General features: G+C 42.9%; 1 protein-coding gene across 1 annotated transcript in view; it reads left to right on the forward strand.

Annotated features, from left to right (window-relative positions):
- Positions 1–13,050, forward strand: part of ETAA1 (ETAA1 activator of ATR kinase) — a 51,936-nt gene extending 38,886 nt beyond the window's left edge. Inside the window, exon 6 of the mRNA XM_053712101.1 lies at positions 12,522–13,050. Within this exon, the coding sequence (XP_053568076.1) occupies positions 12,522–12,646 (125 nt within the window). The 3' untranslated portion in view covers positions 12,647–13,050. The remainder of the gene's footprint in view (positions 1–12,521) is intronic.
- The last annotated feature ends 8,068 nt before the right edge of the window (positions 13,051–21,118 follow it).

Genomic DNA, 21,118 nt, shown 5'->3' on the forward strand with positions numbered 1-21,118 from the left:
TAGGTTCCCTGTCTTGTCCCTCCTTTATCATCTGTGTACTCTAGCTTGGGTATTGATTCCCATTAGTAATTAGATGATCCGTGGACTCATTGTGTCATTAGAAAGAAAACAAAATTTATGCTTACCTGATAAAAAAAATTTATTTCTTGGCACGATAAGTCCATGGCCCGCCCTGTTCTTAAGACAGGTTGTTGGTATGTTATAAACTTCAGACACCTCTGCACCTTGTTGCTTCCTTTCTCTCCTTTACTTCGGTCGAATGACTGGGGTTGGAGGGAAGGGAGGTGCTATTTAACAGCTTGTGCTTTGGTGCTTTTTGCCGCATCCTGCTGGGCAGGAGTGATATTCCCATTAGTAATTAGATGATCCGTGGAGTCATTGTGTCAAGAAAGAAAGAAATTTATCAGGTAAGCATAGATTTTAGTTTTTTTGCTATAACTCCATTTAAAGGGCCATTAAACCCAAAATCTTTCATGATTCAGATAGAACAACAACATTACAATTTATTTCTATTATTTATTTTGCTTCATTTTTTAGATATCCTTATTTGAAGAAAAAGCAATTCACATGGGTGAGCCAATCGCATGAGGCTTCTATGTGCAGCAACCAATCAGCAGCTACTGAGCATATCTAGATATGCTTTTTTAGCAAAGAATATCAAGAGAATAAAACAAATTAGATAATAGAAGTAAATTAGAAAGTTGTTTAAAAATGCATTATCTTTCTAAATCATGAATGAAAAAATGTGGGTATAATGGCCCTTTAAACATATATATATATGCTCAGTGAGAGCATTGACGAATGTTAGGGTCTGGAGAGGCAGGAGAGTCTTTCTGCAAACCCATCCAGACTCGTATTAACAGCTCCTAAGCAATCAGTGTTGACGAGTTTTACCACCTGCTTCTATCACTCAAGTCCATGTCAGGAGCGATGCTACAAGACCGTCAAACTTGAGAGGCTGTGTGCTTGTTCCACGGCAGAGATTCCGGTAAGATCATTTCATTTTTATACACATATAACGCAAGAAGACAGGGTCACAGTGTGACTCCTTTTATCTGTATGGAATCAAGAGTTAATATATCCGGAAGGGGATTATTGAACATGGGGAATTTATTGCATAATTTACTTATGTTTTATGCTGCAACATTTGTGAGATAAGGCTCAGGCAGATGTTGGAACGTACAGGTTTTTTCTTTCATTTTTGGTAAGCTGCGCAGCCTGTTAAGTTCTTTGTGCTTTTTCCTGTAGCAGGGGCGGTCCTGCATGGTGCACCATGTGACCGGTTGTGGTCACACTGATTTCCTCTATACCTAACTGTGCGGTTTACCGGAGACTAAGCGTTTTCTCTGTGGGGCTTGGGTCATAGGAGGTGGTGAGTGCCCCAGCCATTGGGGGTATAAAGGTGCCATTTATCTTTTTCTATAGTTCATCCTACAAGCGCAAGCTATGGAGGACTCGGATACGTTGGAGGGTACTCCCTCTTTACCTAAATCTAATACCTGTCTATTGTGAGGAGGCTACTTTATATCTGCCTGCCCAATTTTGTTCCACATGCCTTGATAAAGTAATTTTATCTAAGAAAACAAATGTTTAGTACCACTGAGCCGTCCACCTCGGAGGAGTCTCCGTCCCGTAAGGTGTGTTCCCTGCTGTCATCTCCTATTCAACATGCCGCTTCTTATTGCACTGCTAAATCTCCTTCTGGAGGGGCCCTCTTACTGCCAGACTTTACTGAACAGCTACAAACGGCAGTGTCTGTGGCCTTCAGTGCTTTACCTCGCCCAGCTAAGCGCAAGCGAAAGGTCAAATATTGCTATCCTTCCCAGGGGTCATCTACTAACTTATTGGATTTATCTGATACAAGATAATCCAATGATGACGCCTCTGATACTTTAGAGTATGCTCTTTCTGGGTCTGAATCTGCTGCCTCTAAGCCTCCAGCTGGGGAGGAACCAGACTTTAGATTTAGGATTGAACACTTACGCTCTCTGTTAAAGGACATTTTGGCTACTTTAGAGGTTCCAGAGCCAAAAATACCTTAGGAACCTTGTATTCCTAAACTAGATAAGGTCTACGAGAACAGGGTTGTACCACAGACTTTCCTGGTTCCCGTAAAGATGGCAAATATTAAGAATGAATGGGAAAGACTCGGTTCTTCCTTTTCCCCTTCTTCCTTTAAGAAATGATTCCCAGTTCCGGACTCTCAATTGGAGTTGTGGGGTTCCGTCCCTAAGGTGGATGGTGCTAGCTCCATGCTTACTAAACGCACTACTATCCCGCTTGAGGATAGGTCCTTGTTTAAAGAGCCCATGGATAAGAAGCTAGAAACTCTGTTGAGAAAGATTTTTCATCGCACTGGATATTTATTTCAACCGGGAGCAGCGGTTACTGCGGTGGCTGGAGCTGCTACCTATTGGTGCGACTCTTTATCTGAGTTGATCGAGCTGGAAGGTCCCCTTGACATGATCCAGGAAAGAATTAAGGCCTTGAGGGTGGCTAATTCTTTTATTTGTGATGCAAATATGCAGATTTGCCTGATAAATCAAAGAAGAACAAGAAGCCCGCCGAGTCAAAGTTGCCATGATGGGGCGGCCCCCGGTCCGTCTCTGAATTCTGTGGGGGGCAGACTTATCTCTCTTTTTGGAGGCTTGGCTGGCGGACGTGCAAAACCCTTGGGTCCTGGAGTTCATCGCTCAGGGGTACAGGATAGGTTTCAGATCTCATCCACCCAGAGGCAGATTCCTCTTGTCAAGCCTGTCTTCAATGCCAGAAAAACTAGAGGCCTTTCTAGGGTGCGCGAGGGATCTGTCCTCCCTGGGAGTACTTGTACTGGTACCTCAAGCAGAAAGAGGTCTGGGATATTACTCAAACCTTCCCAAAGAAGGAGGGAACTTTTCACCCGATTCTGGACCTAAAGTGCTTTAAACAAGTTCCTGTCTGTCCCATCGTTCAAGATGGAGACAATAAGGTCCATGCTGCTCTTAGTTCAGCAAGAACAGTTCATGACTACAATAGACTTAAAGGATGCTTATCTTCACGTTCCAATCCACGAGGAACACTTCAAGTTCCTGAGATTTGCGTTCCTGGACCAGCACTTCCAGTTTGTTGTTCTTCCATTTGGTCTAGCTACTGCACCAAGAGTCTTTACAAAGGTTCTGGAGGCTCTGCTCGCAGTGGCGAGAACCAGAGGGATAGCAGTGGTGCCAAACTTGAACGACATCCTGGTTCAGACACCATCCTGTCAACTGGCAGAGGACCATTCTAAAGCACTTCTATTTCTTCTTCAATCTCATGGATGGAAGATAAACTTGTATAAGATTTCTCTTGTTCCCAGTACCAGGGTGGAATTCCTGGGTACGATAATAGACTCCATATACATGAGGATATTTCTTACAGACCAGAGACATTACAAGCTAACTTCCAATTTTCTTGCTCTACAGACCTCCTTAAGGCCCTCTGTGGCCCGGTGTATGGAGGTAATTGGACTCATGTTGTCCAGCATAGACAACATTCCATTCGCCAGATTCCATCTAAGGCCTCTTCAGCTGTGCATGCTGAGTCAGTGGAACGGCGACCACTCGGATCTGTCACAACAGATTTCTCTGGACAACCGGTCGAGAGAATCGCTGTCTTGGTTGCTCTGTCCAGATCACCTGTCCCAAGGGACATCCTTCTTGAGACCATCCTGGGAGATTGTGACTACGGACGCAAGTCTATCAGGATGGGGAGCTGTTTGGGGTGCCAGGAAGGCACAGGGCCTGTAGACTTAAGAGGAATCTCTTCTCCCGATCAACATTTTGGAACTTCGAGCAATCTTCAATGCTCCTGAAGGCTTGGCCTCTTCTGGGTTCATCTCAGTTTATCAGATTCCAATCAGACAACATAACCTCTGTGGCTTACATCAACCATTAGGGGAAAAGGAGAGCTCCCTAGCAATGAGGGAAGTATCTCGGATTCTGGAATGAGCGGAGGCCCACACTCTGCTTGCTGTCAGCGATCCACATTCCGGGTGTGGACAAATGGGAAGCAGATTTTCTCAGCAGACAATCCTTTCATCCAAGGGAATAGTCTCTCCATCCCGAGTTGTTTGCAGAGATTTGCAACAGATGGTGGACACCGGAGATAGCTCTCATGGCGTCCCGACTCAATACCAAGCTACCCTGATATGGGTCGCGGTCCAGGAATCCTCAGGCAGAGCTGATGAATGCATTAGCAGTGCCTTAGAGGTTCTGTCTAGTTTACATTTTTCCACCGTTACCACTTCTCCCTCGTGTAGTAGCCCCATCAAGCAGGAGCAAGCTTCCGCAATTCTAATTGCTCTATCGTCGCCGCGAAGGATGTGGTTCGCGGACCTGTTGGGGATGTCTTCGTCTCCTCCATGGAGGTTACCTTGTCGCAGGGATCTGCTGGAACATGGTCTTTTTGTTCATCAAAATCTAGATTCTCTGAGGCTGACTGCATGGTGATTAAAACGCTTAGTCCTAGCCAAGAGAGGTTTTTCTGAGAGAGTGATTGATACTAAATTGAAGATACACAGTAGGCGAAAATACACACAAGGTGTTTTAAGCCAAACTGGTATCTATAAGAGGCGCCAATAATATATAATAAATAATTTAAGTAAATTTGCTTGATGAATCTACAATCAACTCAGCTATATAAATATATGATCAGATATATTGTAATATTAGTAATTGTAAAAGCTCCCTAATATAAGTATATAGCAGAGTTTACAAAAAACTATGGAAAGCTCTGTATAATAAAAGAAATATAGTAACAGTAATGTCAATACAGACTTATTCAATGTAACAGACATCAATGGAGACAAAAAGTCCAAATAATGTAATATATGTAAATGGTAATAGGAACAATATCCTATAACATGAGACTTGTCCAATCACAGGAATTTCCACGATTCTAGGCAGTTCCTCTGTGTCACGCCACGACACAATGAAGATAGATCTATAATACACAAGTTAGAAGGCACCACATAGTGCAGATCATGCAGGAAACCAATTTATCTTATCTACAGGTGAAATCCTACTCACATTGTGGAAAGCACAGATGTGCAATATAGGTCGAACCGGAACCAATGGGTCGTCCGGTAGACACTTTGGCACACACTTGGGATTGGTGATATCCTCGTCCCACCCAGAGGGAGTCCAGAGATAATCCTTAGTATCACGGGGATTGCCAGGCAGCAGTCAAGAAGAGAGAATGACCCCCAGTGCACGCCAAACTTCAGTGCATCACAGTGCATCTGCTATAGAGCAGATTTGTAGGGTGGCTACCTGGTCCTCCTTACATACCTTTTTTAAAAATGACATTTTTGCTTTGACTGAAGCAGCTTTTGGGAGAACGGTTTTGCAGGCTATGGTGCCCTCAAAATAAGGGTCCGCCTCTCTTTTACCTTCATTTAGTGTCCTCTAGAGCTTGGGTATATGTTTCCCACAAGTAATTAATGAAGCCGTGGACTCTCCTCATATTAGGAAGGTAAACATAAATTATGCTTACCAGATAATTTCCTTCTGTATGAGGAAAGTCCACGGCCCCCGCCTGTTTTTTTTCTGTTGAGCGGACCTTAAATTTTGTTTATTCTTCTGGCACCATTTATACCCTGATATTTATTCTGCTGTTCCTTGTTCCCTTGGCAGAATGACTGGGATATGAGGGAAGTGGGGGAGGTATTCAAACCTTTGGCCAGGGTGTCTTTGCCTCCTCCTGGTGGTCAGTTTCTGTATTCCCAAATGTAATGAATGAAGCTGTGGACTCTACTCATACAGAAGGAAAGGAAATTATCTGGTAAGCATTATTATATATATATATATATATATATATATATATATATATATTTAACCCCTTAAGGACCGGGCTGTTAAGACTAAGACTTCCCCAATAGACCAGAGCATTTTTGCAATCACTATTATTATTTACCTATCAAAACTATTTCTCCAACATTGGTGTGTCCAGTCCACGGCGTCATCCTTACTTGTGGGAATATCTCTTCCCCAACAGGAAATGGCAGAGAGTCCCAGCAAAGCTGGCCATATAGTCCCTCCTAGGCTCCGCCCACCCCAGTCATTCTCTTTGCCGTTGCACAGGCAACATCTCCACGGAGATGGTTAAGAGTATGTGGTGTTTAGTTGTAGTTTTTTATTCTACTATCAAGAGTTTGTTATTTTAAAATAGTTCTGGTATGTACTATTTACTCTGAAACAGAAAGAGATGAAGAATTCTGTTTGTGAGAGGAAGATGATTTTAGCAGACAGTAACTAAAATCCTTTGCTGTTTCCACATAGGACTGTTGAGATGAAGTAACTTCAGTTGGGGGAAACAGTTAACAGACTTTTCTGCTTAAGGTATGACTAGACATATTTCTAACAAGAGTGTGTAATGCTGGAAGGCTGTCATTTCCCCTCATGGGGACCGGTAAGCCATTTTCTTAGTCTCAAGCAGAATAAAGGGCTTAATATGGGCTATAAAACTGGTAGACACTTTTATGGGCAAAATCGATTGCTTTATTTGGGCATTTTATTCATGTTTATACTGGTATTTCACACTTATAAACTTGGGGAACGTTTTTTAACGTCAGGCACTATGTTAGACACCTTTTCCAGTCAGGAAGGGCCTTCCCAGTTGTAGGCTGAGCCTCATTTTCGCGCCATTACTGCGCAGTTGTTTTTGAGAGCAAGACATGCAGATGCATGTGTGAGGTCCTGAAAATAGTTGGAAAAGTTCCTAGAAGGCGTCATTTGGTATCGTATACCCCTATGGGCTTGGTAGAGTCGCAGCAAAGGCTGTAGCTGGGACTGTAGAGGGGTTAAAACTGTAACCGGCTCCGGTTTCGTTATTTTAAGGGTTAAAGCTCTGAAAATTGGTGTGCAATACTTTTAATGCTTTAAGACACTGTGGTGAAATTTTGGTAAATTTTGAACAATTCCTTCATATTTTTTCACATATTCAGTAATAAAGTGTGCTCTGTTTAAAATTTAAAGAGACAGTAACGGTTTGGTTTTAAAACGGTTTTTGTGTTTTACTGACAAGTTTAAGCCTGTTTAACATGTCTGTGCCTTCAGATAACCTATGTTCTATATGTATGAAAGTCAATGTGTCTCCCCCTTCTAAATTATGTGATAATTGTGCCAAGGCGTCCAAACAAAGTAAGGACAGTACTGTCACAGATAATGAAGTTGCCCAAGATGATTCATCAGATGAAGGGAGTAGACATGGTTCTACATCATCTCCTTCTGTGTCTACGCCAGTTTTGCCCACGCAGGAGGCCCCTAGTACTTCTAGCGCGCCAATGCTTATTACCATGCAACAATTGACGGCTGTAATGGATAACTCCATAGCAAATATTTTATCCAAAATGCCTGCATATCAGAGAAAGCGCGATTGCTCTGTTTTAAACACTGAAGAGCAGGAGGGCGCTGATGATAATTGTTCTGTCATACCCTCACACCAATCTGAAGGGGCCATGAGGGAGGTTTTGTCAGATGGGGAAATTTCAGATTCAGGAAAAATTTCCCAACAGGCTGAACCTGATGTTGTGACATTTAAATTTAAATTAGAACATCTCCGTGCACTGCTTAAGGAGGTTTTATCTACTCTGGATGATTGTGACAACCTGGTCATTCCAGAAAAATTATGCAAGATGGACAAGTTCCTAGAGGTTCCGGTGCACCCCGACGCTTTTCCTATACCCAAGCGGGTGGCGGACATAGTGAATAAGGAGTGGGAGAAGCCCGGCATACCTTTTGTTCCCCCTCCTATATTTAAGAAATTATTTCCTATGGTCGACCCCAGAAAGGACTTATAGCAGACAGTCCCTAAGGTCGAGGGGGCAGTTTCTACTCTAAACAAGCGCACTACTATTCCTATCGAGGATAATTGTGCTTTCAAAGATCCTATGGATAAAAAATTGAAGGGTCTGCTTAAAAAGATTTTTGTACAGCAAGGTTACCTTCTTCAACCCATTTCGTGCATTGTTCCTGTCACTACAGCAGCGTGGTTCTGGTTCGAGGAACTAGAAAAGTCGCTCAGTAGAGAGACTCCGTATGAGGAGGTTATGGACAGAGTTCACGCACTTAAGTTGGCTAACTCTTTTATTTTAGATGCCGCTTTGCAAATAGCTAGATTAGCGGCGAAAAATTCGGGGTTTGCAATTGTGGCGCGCAGAGCGCTTTGGCTAAAGTCTTGGTCAGCGGATGTATCATCCAAGACAAAGTTGCTTAATATCCCTTTCAAGGGTAAAACTCTCTTTGGGCCAGAATTGAAAGAGATTATCTCAGACATCACTGGGGGAAAGGGCCACGCCCTCCCACAAGATAGGCCTTTCAAAGCCAAGAATAAGTCTAATTTTCGTTCCTTTCGTAATTTCAGGAACGGACTGGGCTCTAATTCTGCATCCTCTAAGCAAGAGGGTAATACCTCACAGACCAAACCAGCCTGGAAACCGATGCAAGGCTGGAACAAGGGTAAGCAGGCCAAGAAGCCTGCCGCTGCTAACAAAACAGCATGAAGGAGTAGCCCCCGATCCGGGACCGGATCTAGTGGGGGGCAGACTCTCTCTCTTTGCTCAGGCTTGGGCAAGAGATGTTCAGGATCCCTGGACGCTAGAAATAGTTTCTCAGGGTTATCTTCTGGAATTCAAGGAACTACCCCCAAGGTTCCACATGTCTCACTTATCCTCAAACCAAATAAAGAGACAGGCATTCTTACATTGTGTAGAAGACCTGTTCAAGATGGGAGTGATACACCCAGTTCCAACGGCGGAACAAGGAATGGGATTTTACTCAAATCTGTTTGTAGTTCCCAAAAAAGAGGGAACTTTCAGACCAATCCTGGATTTAAAGATCCTAAACAAATTTCTATGAGTACCATCGTTCAAGATGGAAACCATTCGAACGATTCTACCCACAATTCAGGAAGGTCAATTTATGACTACCGTGGATCTAAAGGATGCGTATCTTCATATCCCTATCCACAAAGAACATCATCAGTTCCTAAGGTTCGCCTTTCTGGACAAACATTACCAGTTTGTGGCCCTCCCATTCGGGTTAGCCACTGCTCCAAGGATTTTCACAAAGGTACTCGGATCCCTTCTAGCGGTTCTAAGACCAAGGGGCATTGCAGTAGTACCGTACTTGGACGACATTCTAGTACAAGCGTCGTCTCTTTCAAAGGCTAAGGCTCACTCAGACATCGTTCTGGACTTTCTCAGATCTCACGGATGGAAGGTGAACATAGAAAAAAGTTCCCTGTCTCCGTCGACAAGAGTTCCCTTCTTGGGAACAATAATAGATTCCTTAGAAATGAGGATTTTCTTGACAGAAGTCAGAAAGTCAAAACTTCTAAACGCTTGTCAAGTTCTTCATTCTATTCCTCGTCCTTCCGTAGCTCAGTGCATGGAAGTAGTAGGATTGATGGTTGCAGCAATGGACATAGTTCCCTTTGCGCGAATTCATCTAAGACCATTACAACTGTGCATGCTGAAACAGTGGAATGGGGACTATACAGACTTGTCTCCAGTGATTCAAGTAGATCAGAAGACCAGAGACTCACTCCGTTGGTGGCTAACCCAGGATCACCTATCCCAGGGAATGAGCTTCCGCAGTCCAGAGTGGGTCATCGTCACGACCAACGCCAGCCTAGTGGGCTGGGGCGCGGTCTGGGAATCCCTGAAAGCTCAGGGACTGTGGTCTCGGGAAGAGTCTCTTCTCCCGATAAACATTCTGGAACTAAGAGCGATATTCAATGCTCTCAGGGCTTGGCCTCAGCTAGCAAAGGCCAGATTCATAAGATTCCAATCAGACAACATGACGACTGTTGCATATCTCAATCATCAGGGGGGAACAAGGAGTTCCCTGGCGATGAAAGAAGTGACCAAAATCATACATTGGGCGGAGAATCACTCCTGCCACCTATCTGCAATCCACATTCCAGGTGTGGAAAACTGGGAAGCGGATTATTTGAGTCGTCAGACATTCCATCCGGGGGAGTGGGAACTCCACCCGGAGATCTTTGCCCAGTTGACGCAACTATGGGGCATTCCAGATATGGATCTGATGGCGTCTCGTCAGAACTTCAAGGTTCCTTGCTACGGGTCCAGATCCAGAGATCCCAAGGCGACTCTAGTGGATGCACTAGTAGCGCCTTGGACCTTCAACCTAGCTTATGTGTTTCCACCGTTTCCTCTCATTTCCAGGCTGGTAGCCAGGATCAAACAGGAGAGGGCCTCGGTGATCTTGATAGCTCCTGCGTGGCCACGCAGGACTTGGTATGCAGACCTGGTGAATATGTCATCGGTTCCACCATGGAAGCTACCTTTGAGACAGGACCTTCTTGTTTAGGGTCCATTTGAACATCCAAATCTGGTCTCCCTCCAGCTGACGGCTTGGAGATTTAACGCTTGATTCTATCAAGGCGTGGGTTTTCAGATTCCGTGATAAATACTCTGGTTCAAGCCAGAAAACCGGTAACTAGAAAGATTTACCATAAAATATGGAAAATATATATCTGCTGGTGTGAATCCAAGGGATTCCCATGGAATAAGATAAAGATTCCTAGGATTCTTTCCTTTCTACAAGAAGGTTTGGATAAAGGATTATCTGCGAGTTCTCTAAAGGGACAGATTTCTGCTTTATCTGTCCTACTACACAAACGACTGGCAGTTGTGCCAGATGTTCAAGCATTTGTTCAGGCTTTGGTTAGGATCAAGCCTGTTTACAGACCTTTGACTCCTCCCTGGAGTTTAAATCTAGTTCTTTCAGTTCTTCAAGGGGTTCCGTTTGAACCTTTACATTCCATAGATATTAAGTTGTTATCTTGGAAAGTTTTGTTTTTGGTTGCTATTTCTTCTGCTAGAAGAGTTTCTGAGTTATCTGCTCTACAGTGTACTCCACCCTATCTGGTGTTCCATTCAGATAAGGTTGTTTTGCGTACTAAGCCTGGTTTTCTACCAAAGGTTGTTTCCAACAAAAATATTAATCAGGAGATAGTTGTACCTTATTTGTGTCCGAATCCAGTTTCAAAGAAGGAACGTTTGCTACACAATTTAGATGTAGTCCGTGCTCTAAAATTCTACTTAGAAGCTACAAAGGAGTTCAGACAAACTTCTCTGTTTGTCGTCTATTCTGGTAAAAGGAGAGGTCAAAAAGCAACTTCTACCTCTTTCCTTTTGGCTTAAAAGCATCATCCGATTGGCTTATGAGACTGCCGGATGGCAGCCTCCTGAAAGAATCACAGCTCACTCCACTAGGGCTGTAGCTTCCACATGGGCCTTCAAGAACGAGGCTTCTGTTGATCAGATATGTAAGGCAGCGACTTGGTCTTCACTGCACACTTTTGCCAAATTTTACAAATTTGATACTTTTGCTTCTTCGGGGGCTATTTTTGGGAGAAAGGTTTTGCAAGCCGTGGTGCCTTCCGTTTAGGTAACCTGATTTGCTCCCTCCCTTCATCCGTGTCCTAAAGCTTTGGTATTGGTTCCCACAAGTAAGGATGACGCCGTGGACCGGACACACCAATGTTGGAGAAAACAGAATTTATGCTTACCTGATAAATTACTTTCTCCAACGGTGTGTCCGGTCCACGGCCCGCCCTGGTTTTTTAATCAGGTCCGATGAATTATTTTCTCAAACTACAGTCACCACGACACCCTATGGTTTCTCCTATTTTTTCCTCCTGTCCGTCGGTCGAATGACTGGGGTGGGCAGAGCCTAGGAGGGACTATATGGCCAGCTTTGCTGGGACTCTTTGCCATTTCCTGTTGGGGAAGAGATATTCCCACAAGTAAGGATGACGCCGTGGACCGGACACACCGTTGGAGAAAGTAATTTATCAGGTAAGCATAAATTCTGGTTTTTTTTTTTTGTAGACAACCCAAAGTATTGATCTAGACCCATTTTGGTATATTTCATGCCACCATTTTACAGCCAAATGCAATCAAATAAAAAAAACGTTATTAGTTAGGGCCCTCGCACATCCCCACCTGTTTTCAGTAGTGTAGCGCCCTTTCCCTCCCCCTCTAACTTCTGCCGCCTCCCTCCACCTCCACTGCTGGACCGCCCTTGCAGATTCCCTCCCGGACCAGCGGAAAATCATTACGCACAGTGTCACTGTGTGTAACGATCTGGCATCTGCCCTCAAATGAAACTGGAGCACCAATCGTGCTCCGGTTCCATATACAGGCAGATGCCTGGAGCTCAGGTACTACAGCTCTCGGCTGTAACTTAACAGCCGAGACTGCTGCAGCTTCCTGAAGCTCAGACGTATATATACGTTGTGCAGTGCGATAGCCAAAATACTGCACAACTTTTATATACGTCGCAATTGGGTGAAGGGGTTAATGTACTCCCCCCCCCCCCCCTATTACAGAAACATTGTTTCCAAACATTGCAGCTCTATAAAATGAAAGTTCTAACTTGCAAATACCATGTACCTAATGCCAGAACTGAAAAATGACTGAAGTGTAGAAGAATGTTTATGAGCAGATAACCAACTCCTTTTTTTTTTTATCATAGTGTTTGTAGCTGAGGAAAAAAATACAAGATGTTCACTTGAAGAAATTGAGAGGAAAAAACAAGAGGCTCTGGAAAGAAGAAAAATGAAAGCACGTGCATTTTCATATGATACAGCACCAACATAGCTCTCTAAAATCAGTTTCCTCAGCCATTTACACCTTGGATCCTTAGGTTTATTGTAGTTTCTCTGTGAGAAATTGTATGTTAATGCAAATACTATTTTTCATAGTTTCTTCAAAATGGTGTTTACCATTGTAAACAGTTATTTTCTGTAATCTTTGTACTGTAAATTAAGAAATTGCATTGTTTGTATTTATCATGTTTCAGGAAAACAAAAACCCAAAACAGGGTATAACTGTTATTTTTGTTTTTACTTGTACTATATTTTGCTAGTTTCACTCACTAATAACTGTGCTCTAGAGTTTGGTTTGTAAACATCTTTTCCACTTTTTCTATGTACAGTATGTCATGTTAACTCCTTAAAATTACTAAATAAATTGGGACATAATTTCCCATTTACTTAATATTATATTGATTTTACTTGCTTTATGCTTTATTTGCATTGTTGCACTTTATTTGCACATTCTAGATATTAATTGGATGACTAGTACAATATCTGTTTAAATCACTAGATATGGATAAACTGAAAACCATTAATTGGATAAGCAACATTATGTAAATACAAGTGTTATTTCTGATTAAAATCAAGTTTTTGAAGTAATCATATTTGTAACAATGTCTGTAAAAGCTAAAAATTCTTTGTAGCTAACACATGATTAGTACACCTTATTGGTGCTATAGTGACAGGCATCGTCTGGGCTTTACATTTCGCGCGGTGACATCACGCGCAATGATGTGATGACGTCACTGCGCAACTTTATTTAAAAATGACATTGTACAATATAGGGAAATGGGGGCATACTGCTTAGAAGCCTGTATCTCAGCACCCAGGGGGGAAATGGCTTAGCAGTCAAAGGGTTAAAAGGCTGTTTTTTTATTTAAACTATTATGGGTTATAATATTGTTTGAAACAATATTGCAACTCGTTTCATGGCCGGTTTTTATCTTGAGGCCATTTTATTAGGCGTCTCTAAAAAAAAATCTTAATCAATTTAAAAATAAAGCCACAGATAAAATGCTAGTTCCTGTAACATACCCATAGGGGGATATTTATCAAAGCCTCAACTATGCTGCATTCGCCAGCACCATTACATTCGCCTAACATTGCAGCCGCAGACCTGAATGCTATCTCCATATTTATAAAAAAAAAAAGCCACGCACCAAGTACGGGGCGATGAGCATCGGACTGTTGTTAACTAGCAGTCATCGATCTCGCTGCTATTCGGCTTTTTACCAACTTTATTTATACCCTGTCACTAAACGCCGCCACTATACTAAAATGTTTAACCCCTATCCCACCGCTCCCGGACCCCGCCACAACTTTAATAAAGTTATTAATCCCTATCCTGACACCGCTGCAACCTAAATAAAATGTATTAACCCCTATCCCGCTGCTCCCAGACCCGGCCGCTAAATAAAGTTATTAACCCCGCCGCCACTAACTAAACGTATTAACACCTAAAACTCTGGCCTCCCACATCACTACCATTTACTAAACCTATTAACCCCTAAACCGCCAGCCCCCCACATCGCCATATACTAAATTAAGCTATTAACCCCTAAACCTAACAGCCCGCTAACTTTACATTAAAATTACAGCATCCCTATCTTAAAATAAATTTAAACTTACCTGTAGAATTAAAAGAAACTAATTCTAAACTATTATACTAAAATTAAATTAAACTAGCAATTAAATTAACTAAATTACATATTAAAAAAACCCTAACCCTACTCATTATTTAAATATACTTTTAAACCTTATTAAAAATTATTAAATTACAAAAAAATAAAGCTGTTACAAAAAATAAAAAACACTAAATTACAACAAAAAAACAGTATCAAAAATAAAAACAAAATACACCTAATCTAATAGCCCTATCAAAATAAAAAAGCCCCCCCAAAATAAAAAAACCCTAGCCTACAATAAACTACCAATGACCCCTAAAATGGCCTTTTGTGGGGCATTGCCCCAAAGAAATCAGCTCTTTCACCTGTAAAAAAAAAAAAATACAAACACCCCCCAAATAAAAAGCCTATCTAAAAAACCTAAGCTCCCCATTGCCCTGAAAAGGGCATTTGTATAGGCATTGGCATTTAAAGGGCATTTAGCTCTTTTATTGCCCAGACCCTACTCTAAAAATAAAACCCCACCCAAAAAAACCTTAAATAAACCTAACATTAAGCCCCAACGATCCACTTACAGTTTTTGAAGTTCCGCTTGAAGGATCCATCCACCCGGCAAGGTCTTCATCCGGGCGGCCCCTTCCATCTTCATCCATCCGGCAAAGGCTTCATCCATGCGAAGCAGGTCCATCCTGAAGACATCCGGCGCAGAGCTCTACTTCAATACGATCGCCGCCGTAAACTGGAACTTGAATGCAAGTGAAGTCATCCAAGATGGGCGTCCCTTGCATTCCTATTGGCTGACAGGTTCCAATCAGCCAATAGGATTAGAGCTGCTAAAATCATATTGGCTGTTTCAATCAGCCAATAGGATGAGCGCTCAATCCTATTGGCTGATTGGGACAGCCAATAGGATTGAGCTCTCATCCTATTGGCTGATTGGAACAGTCAATAGGATTGAGCTCTCATCTTGGATGATGTCACTTGCATTCAAGTTCCAGTTTACAGCGGCGACCATATTGAAGAGGAGCTCCACGCTGGATTTCTTCAGGAAAGACCTGCTCCACGCCGGATGGATGAAGATGGAAGAGGCCACATGAATAAAGACTTCGCCAGGTGGATGGAAGATTGAAGAGAGGCCGTCTGGATGAAGACTTCTTGCCGGCTGGATGGATCCTTCAAGCGGAACTTCAAAAACTGTAAGTGGATCGTCTGGGTTTAGTGTTAGGTTTATATAAGGGTTTTTTGGGTGGGTTTTATTTTTAGAGTAGGGTCTAGGCAGTAAAAGGGCTAAATACCCTTTTAAGGGCAATGCCCTTTTCAGGGCAAAGGGGAGCTTTGGTTATTTTAGATAGGGTTTTTATTTGGGGGGTTGATTGTGTGGGTGGTGGGTTTTGTATTTTTTTTTTTTACAGGTAAAAACAGAATTTATTCTTACCTGATAAATTACTTTCTCCAACGGTGTGTCCGGTCCACGGCGTCATCCTTACTTGTGGGATATTCTCTTCCCCAACAGGAAATGGCAAAGAGCCCAGCAAAGCTGGTCACATGATCCTTCCTAGGCTCCGCCTACCCCAGTCATTCGACCGACGTACAGGAGGAATATGCATAGGAGAAACCATATGATACCGTGGTGACTGTAGTTAGAGAAAATAATTCATCAGACCTGATTAAAAAAACCAGGGCGGGCCGTGGACCGGACACACCGTTGGAGAAAGTAATTTATCAGGTAAGCATAAATTCTGTTTTCTCCAACATAGGTGTGTCCGGTCCACGGCGTCATCCTTACTTGTGGGAACCAATACCAAAGCTTTAGGACACGGATGAAGGGAGGGCGCAAATCAGGTCACCTAAACGGAAGGCACCACAGTTTGCAAAACCTTTCTCCCAAAAATAGCCTCCGAAGAAGCAAAAGTATCAAATTTGTAAAATTTGGCAAAAGTGTGCAGTGAAGACCAAGTCGCTGCCTTACATATCTGGTCAACAGAAGCCTCGTTCTTGAAGGCCCATGTGGAAGCCACAGCCCTAGTGGAGTGAGCTGTGATTTTTTCAGGAGGCTGCCGTCCGGCAGTCTCATAAGCCAATCGGATAATGCTTTTAAGCCAAAAGGAAAGAGAGGTAGAAGTCGCTTTTTGACCTCTCCTCTTACCAGAATAAACAACAAACAAGGAAGATGTTTGTCTGAAGTCTTTAGTAGCCTCTAAATAGAACTTTAGAGCACGGACTACGTCCAAATTGTGTAACAAACGTTCCTTCTTTGAAACTGGATTCGGACACAAAGAAGGTACAACTATCTCCTGGTTAATATTTTTATTGGAAACAACTTTCGGAAGAAAACCAGGCTTAGTACGCAAAACCACCTTATCTGCATGGAACACCAGATAGGGCGGAGAACACTGCAGAGCAGATAATTCTGAAACTCTTCTAGCAGAAGAAATTGCAACCAAAAACAAAACTTTCCAAGATAATAACTTAATATCTACGGAATGTAAGGGTTCAAACGGAACCCCTTGAAGAACTGAAAGAACTAGATTTAGACTCCAGGGAGGAGTCAAAGGTCTGTAAACAGGCTTGATTCTAACTAAAGCCTGAACAAATGCTTGAACATCTGGCACAGCTGCCAGCCTTTTGTGAAGTAAAACAGATAAAGCAGAGATCTGTCCCTTCAGAGAACTTGCAGATAATCCTTTCTCCAAACCTTCTTGTAGAAAGGATAGAATCCTAGGAATTTTTATCTTGTTCCATGGGAATCCTTTAGATTCACACCAACAGATATATTTTTTCCATATTTTATGGTAAATTTTTCTAGTTACAGGCTTTCTAGCCTGAATAAGAGTATCTATTACAGAATCTGAAAACCCACGCTTTGATAAAATCAAGCGTTCAATCTCCAAGCAGTCAGTTGGAGGGAAACCAGATTCGGATGTTCGAATGGACCTTGAACAAGAAGGTCCTGTCTCAAAGGTAGCTTCCATGGTGGAGCCGATGACATATTCACCAGGTCTGCATACCAAGTCCTGCGTGGCCACGCAGGAGCTATCAAGATCACCGAAGCCCTCTCCTGATTGATCCTGGCTACCAGCCTGGGAATGAGAGGAAACGGTGGGAATACATAAGCTAGGTTGAAGGTCCAAGGTGCTACTAGTGCATCCACTAGAGTCGCCTTGGGATCCCTGGATCTGGACCCGTAACAAGGAACCTTGAAGTTCTGACGAGACGCCATCAGATCCATGTCTGGAATGCCCCATAATTGAGTTATTTGGGCAAAGATTTCCGGATGGAGTTCCCACTCCCCCGGATGGAAAGTCTGACGACTCAGAAAATCCGCTTCCCAATTTTCCACTCCTGGGATGTGGATTGCAGACAAGTGGCAGGAGTGATCCTCCGCCCATTGAATTATCTTGGTCACTTCCTCCATCGCCAGGGAACTCCTTGTTCCCCCCTGATGGTTGATATATGCAACAGTCGTCATGTTGTCTGATTGAAACCTTATGAATTTGGCCTTTGCTAGTTGAGGCCAAGCTTTGAGAGCATTGAATATCGCTCTCAGTTCCAGAATGTTTATCGGGAGAAGAGATTCTTCCCGAGACCAAAGACCCTGCGCTTTCAGGGGTTCCCAGACCGCGCCCCAGCCCACCAGGCTGGCGTCGGTCGTGACAATGACCCACTCTGGTCTGCGGAAGCTCATTCCCTGTGACAGATTGTCCAGGGTCAGCCACCAACGGAGTGAATCTCTGGTCTTTTGATCTACTTGAATCGTCGGAGACAAGTCTGTATAATCCCCATTCCACTGTCTGAGCATGCACAGTTGTAATGGTCTTAGATGAATTCGTGCAAAAGGAACTATGTCCATTGCTGCAACCATCAATCCTATTACTTCCATGCACTGCGCTATGGAAGGATGAAGAACAGAATGAAGTACTTGACAAGAGCTTAGAAGTTTTGATTTTCTGACCTCTGTCAGAAAAATCCTCATTTCTAAGGAATCTATTATTGTTCCCAAGAAGGGAACTCTTGTTGACGGGGACAGAGAACTTTTTTCTATGTTCACTTTCCATCCGTGAGATCTGAGAAAGGCTAGGACAACGTCCGTATGGGCCTTTGCTCTTGACAGAGACGACGCTTGAATCAGGATGTCGTCCAAGTAAGGTACTACTGCAATGCCCCTTGGTCTTAGAACCGCTAGAAGGGACCCTAGTACCTTTGTGAAAATTCTCGGAGCAGTGGCTAATCCGAACGGAAGTGCCACAAACTGGAAATGCTTGTCCAGAAAAGCGAACCTTAGGAACCGATGATGTTCCTTGTGGATAGGAATATGTAGGTACGCATCCTTTAAATCCACCGTGGTCATAAATTGACCTTCCTGGATGGTAGGAAGGATCGTTCGAATGGTTTCCATTTTGAACGATGGAACCCTGAGAAATTTGTTTAGTAGCTTGAGATCTAAAATTGGTCTGAATGTACCCTCTTTTTTGGGAACTATGAACAGGTTGGAGTAAAACCCCATCCCTTGTTCTCCTAATGGAACAGGATGAATCACTCCCATTTTTAACAGGTCTTCTACACAATGTAAGAATGCCTGTCTTTTTATTTGGTTTGAAGATAATTGAGACCTGTGGAACCTTCCCCTTGGGGGTAGTTCCTTGAATTCCAGGAGATAACCCTGAGAAACAATTTCTAGTGCCCAAGGATCCTGAACATCTCTTGCCCAAGCCTGAGCAAAGAGAGAAAGTCTGCCCCCCACCAGATCCGGTCCCGGATCGGGGGCCATCCCTTCATGCTGTTTTGGTAGCAGTGGCAGGCTTCTTGGCCTGCTTACCCTTGTTCCAGCCTTGCATCGGTCTCCAGGCTGGTTTGGGTTGAGAAGTATTACCCTCTTGCTTAGAGGATGTAGAATTTGAGGCTGGTCCGTTTCTGCGAAAGGGACGAAAATTAGGCTTATTTTTAGCCTTAAAAGACCTATCCTGAGGAAGGGCGTGGCCCTTTCCCACGGTGATGTCTGAAATAATCTCTTTCAAATCAGGACCAAACAGTGTTTTACCCTTGAAAGGGATGTTAAGCAATTTTGTCTTGGAAGACACATCCGCTGACCAAGACTTTAGCCAAAGCGCTCTGCGCGCCACGATAGCAAACCCTGAATTTTTCGCCGCTAATCTAGCTAATTGCAAAGCGGCATCTAAAATAAAAGAGTTAGCCAATTTAAGTGCTTGAACTCTGTCCATAACCTCCTCATACGAAGATTCTTTATTGAGCGACTTTTCTAGTTCTTCGAACCAGAAACACGCTGCTGTAGTGACAGGAACAATGCATGAAATTGGTTGTAGAAGGTAACCTTGCTGAACAAACATCTTTTTAAGCAAACCCTCTAATTTTTTATCCATAGGATCTTTGAAAGCACAACTATCTTCTATAGGAATAGTAGTGCGTTTGTTTAGAGTAGAAACCGCCCCCTCGACCTTGGGGACTGTCTGCCATAAGTCCTTTCTGGGGTCGACCATAGGAAATAATTTCTTAAATATAGGGGGAGGAACAAAAGGTATGCCGGGCCTTTCCCATTCCTTATTTACTATGTCCGCCACCCGCTTGGGTATAGGAAAAGCATCGGGGGGCACCGGAACCTCTAGGAACTTGTGCATCTTACATAATTTTTCTGGAATGACCAAATTGTCACAATCATCCAGAGTAGATAATACCTCCTTAAGCAGTGCGCGGAGATGTTCTAATTTAAATTTAAATGTTACAACATCAGGTTCAGCTTGTTGAGAAATTTTTCCTGAATCTGAAATTTCTCCCTCAGACAAAACCTCCCTCCTGGCCCCTTCAGATTGGTGTGAGGGTATGTCAGAAGAGTTATCATCAGCGTCCTCTTGTTCTTCAGTGTTTAAAACAGAGCAATCGCGTTTTCTCTGATAAGTAGGCATTTTGGATAAAATGTTTGCAATAGAATTATCCATTACAGCCGTTAATTGTTGCATGGTAATAAGTATTGGCGCACTAGATGTACTAGGGGCCTCTTGTGTGGGCAAAACTGGTGTAGACACAGAAGGGGATGATGCAGTACCATGCTTACTCCCCTCATTTGAGGAATCATCTTTGGCAATATCATTATCTGTGGCATTATTGTCCCTACTTTGTTTGGACACTATGTCACAATCATCACATATATTTAAATGGGGAGAAACCTTGGCTTTCATACATATAGAACATCGTTTATCTGATGGTTCAGACATGTTAAACAGGCTTAAACTTGTCAACAAAGCACAAAAAACGTTTTAAAATAAAACCGTTACTGTCACTTTAAATTTTAAACTGAACACACTTTATTACTGAATATGTGAAAAAGTATGAAGGAATTGTTCAAAATTCACCAAAATTTCACCACAGTGTCTTAAAGCCTTAAAAGCTTTAACCCTTAAAATAACGGAACCGGAGCCGTTTTTACATTTAACCCCTATACAGTCCCAGGTATCTGCTTTGCTGAGACCCAACCAAGCCCAGAGGGGAATACGATACCAAATGACGCCTTCTATAAGCTTTTTCAGTGGTTCTTAGCTCCTCACACATGCATCTGCATGCCTTGCTCTCCAAAAACAACTGCGCCTTAGTGGCGCGAAAATGAGGCTCTGCCTATGACTAGAAAAGGCCCCCATTGAAAAAGGTGTCCAATACAGTGCCTGCCGTTTTTTTAAAACAATCCCCAAGATTATAATAACTATTAAGAGTTATAATCTGCCAAATATACTTAGTAAAGTAATCGTTTTAGCCCAGAAAAATGTCTACCAGTTTTTTAAGCCCTTATGAAGCCCTTTATTCTTTTACTTAAACTAAGAAAATGGCTTACCGGTCCCCATAGG

This window comes from Bombina bombina, chromosome 4 (assembly GCF_027579735.1).
Source record: "Bombina bombina isolate aBomBom1 chromosome 4, aBomBom1.pri, whole genome shotgun sequence".
In the NCBI taxonomy this organism is placed as follows: domain Eukaryota; kingdom Metazoa; phylum Chordata; class Amphibia; order Anura; family Bombinatoridae; genus Bombina; species Bombina bombina.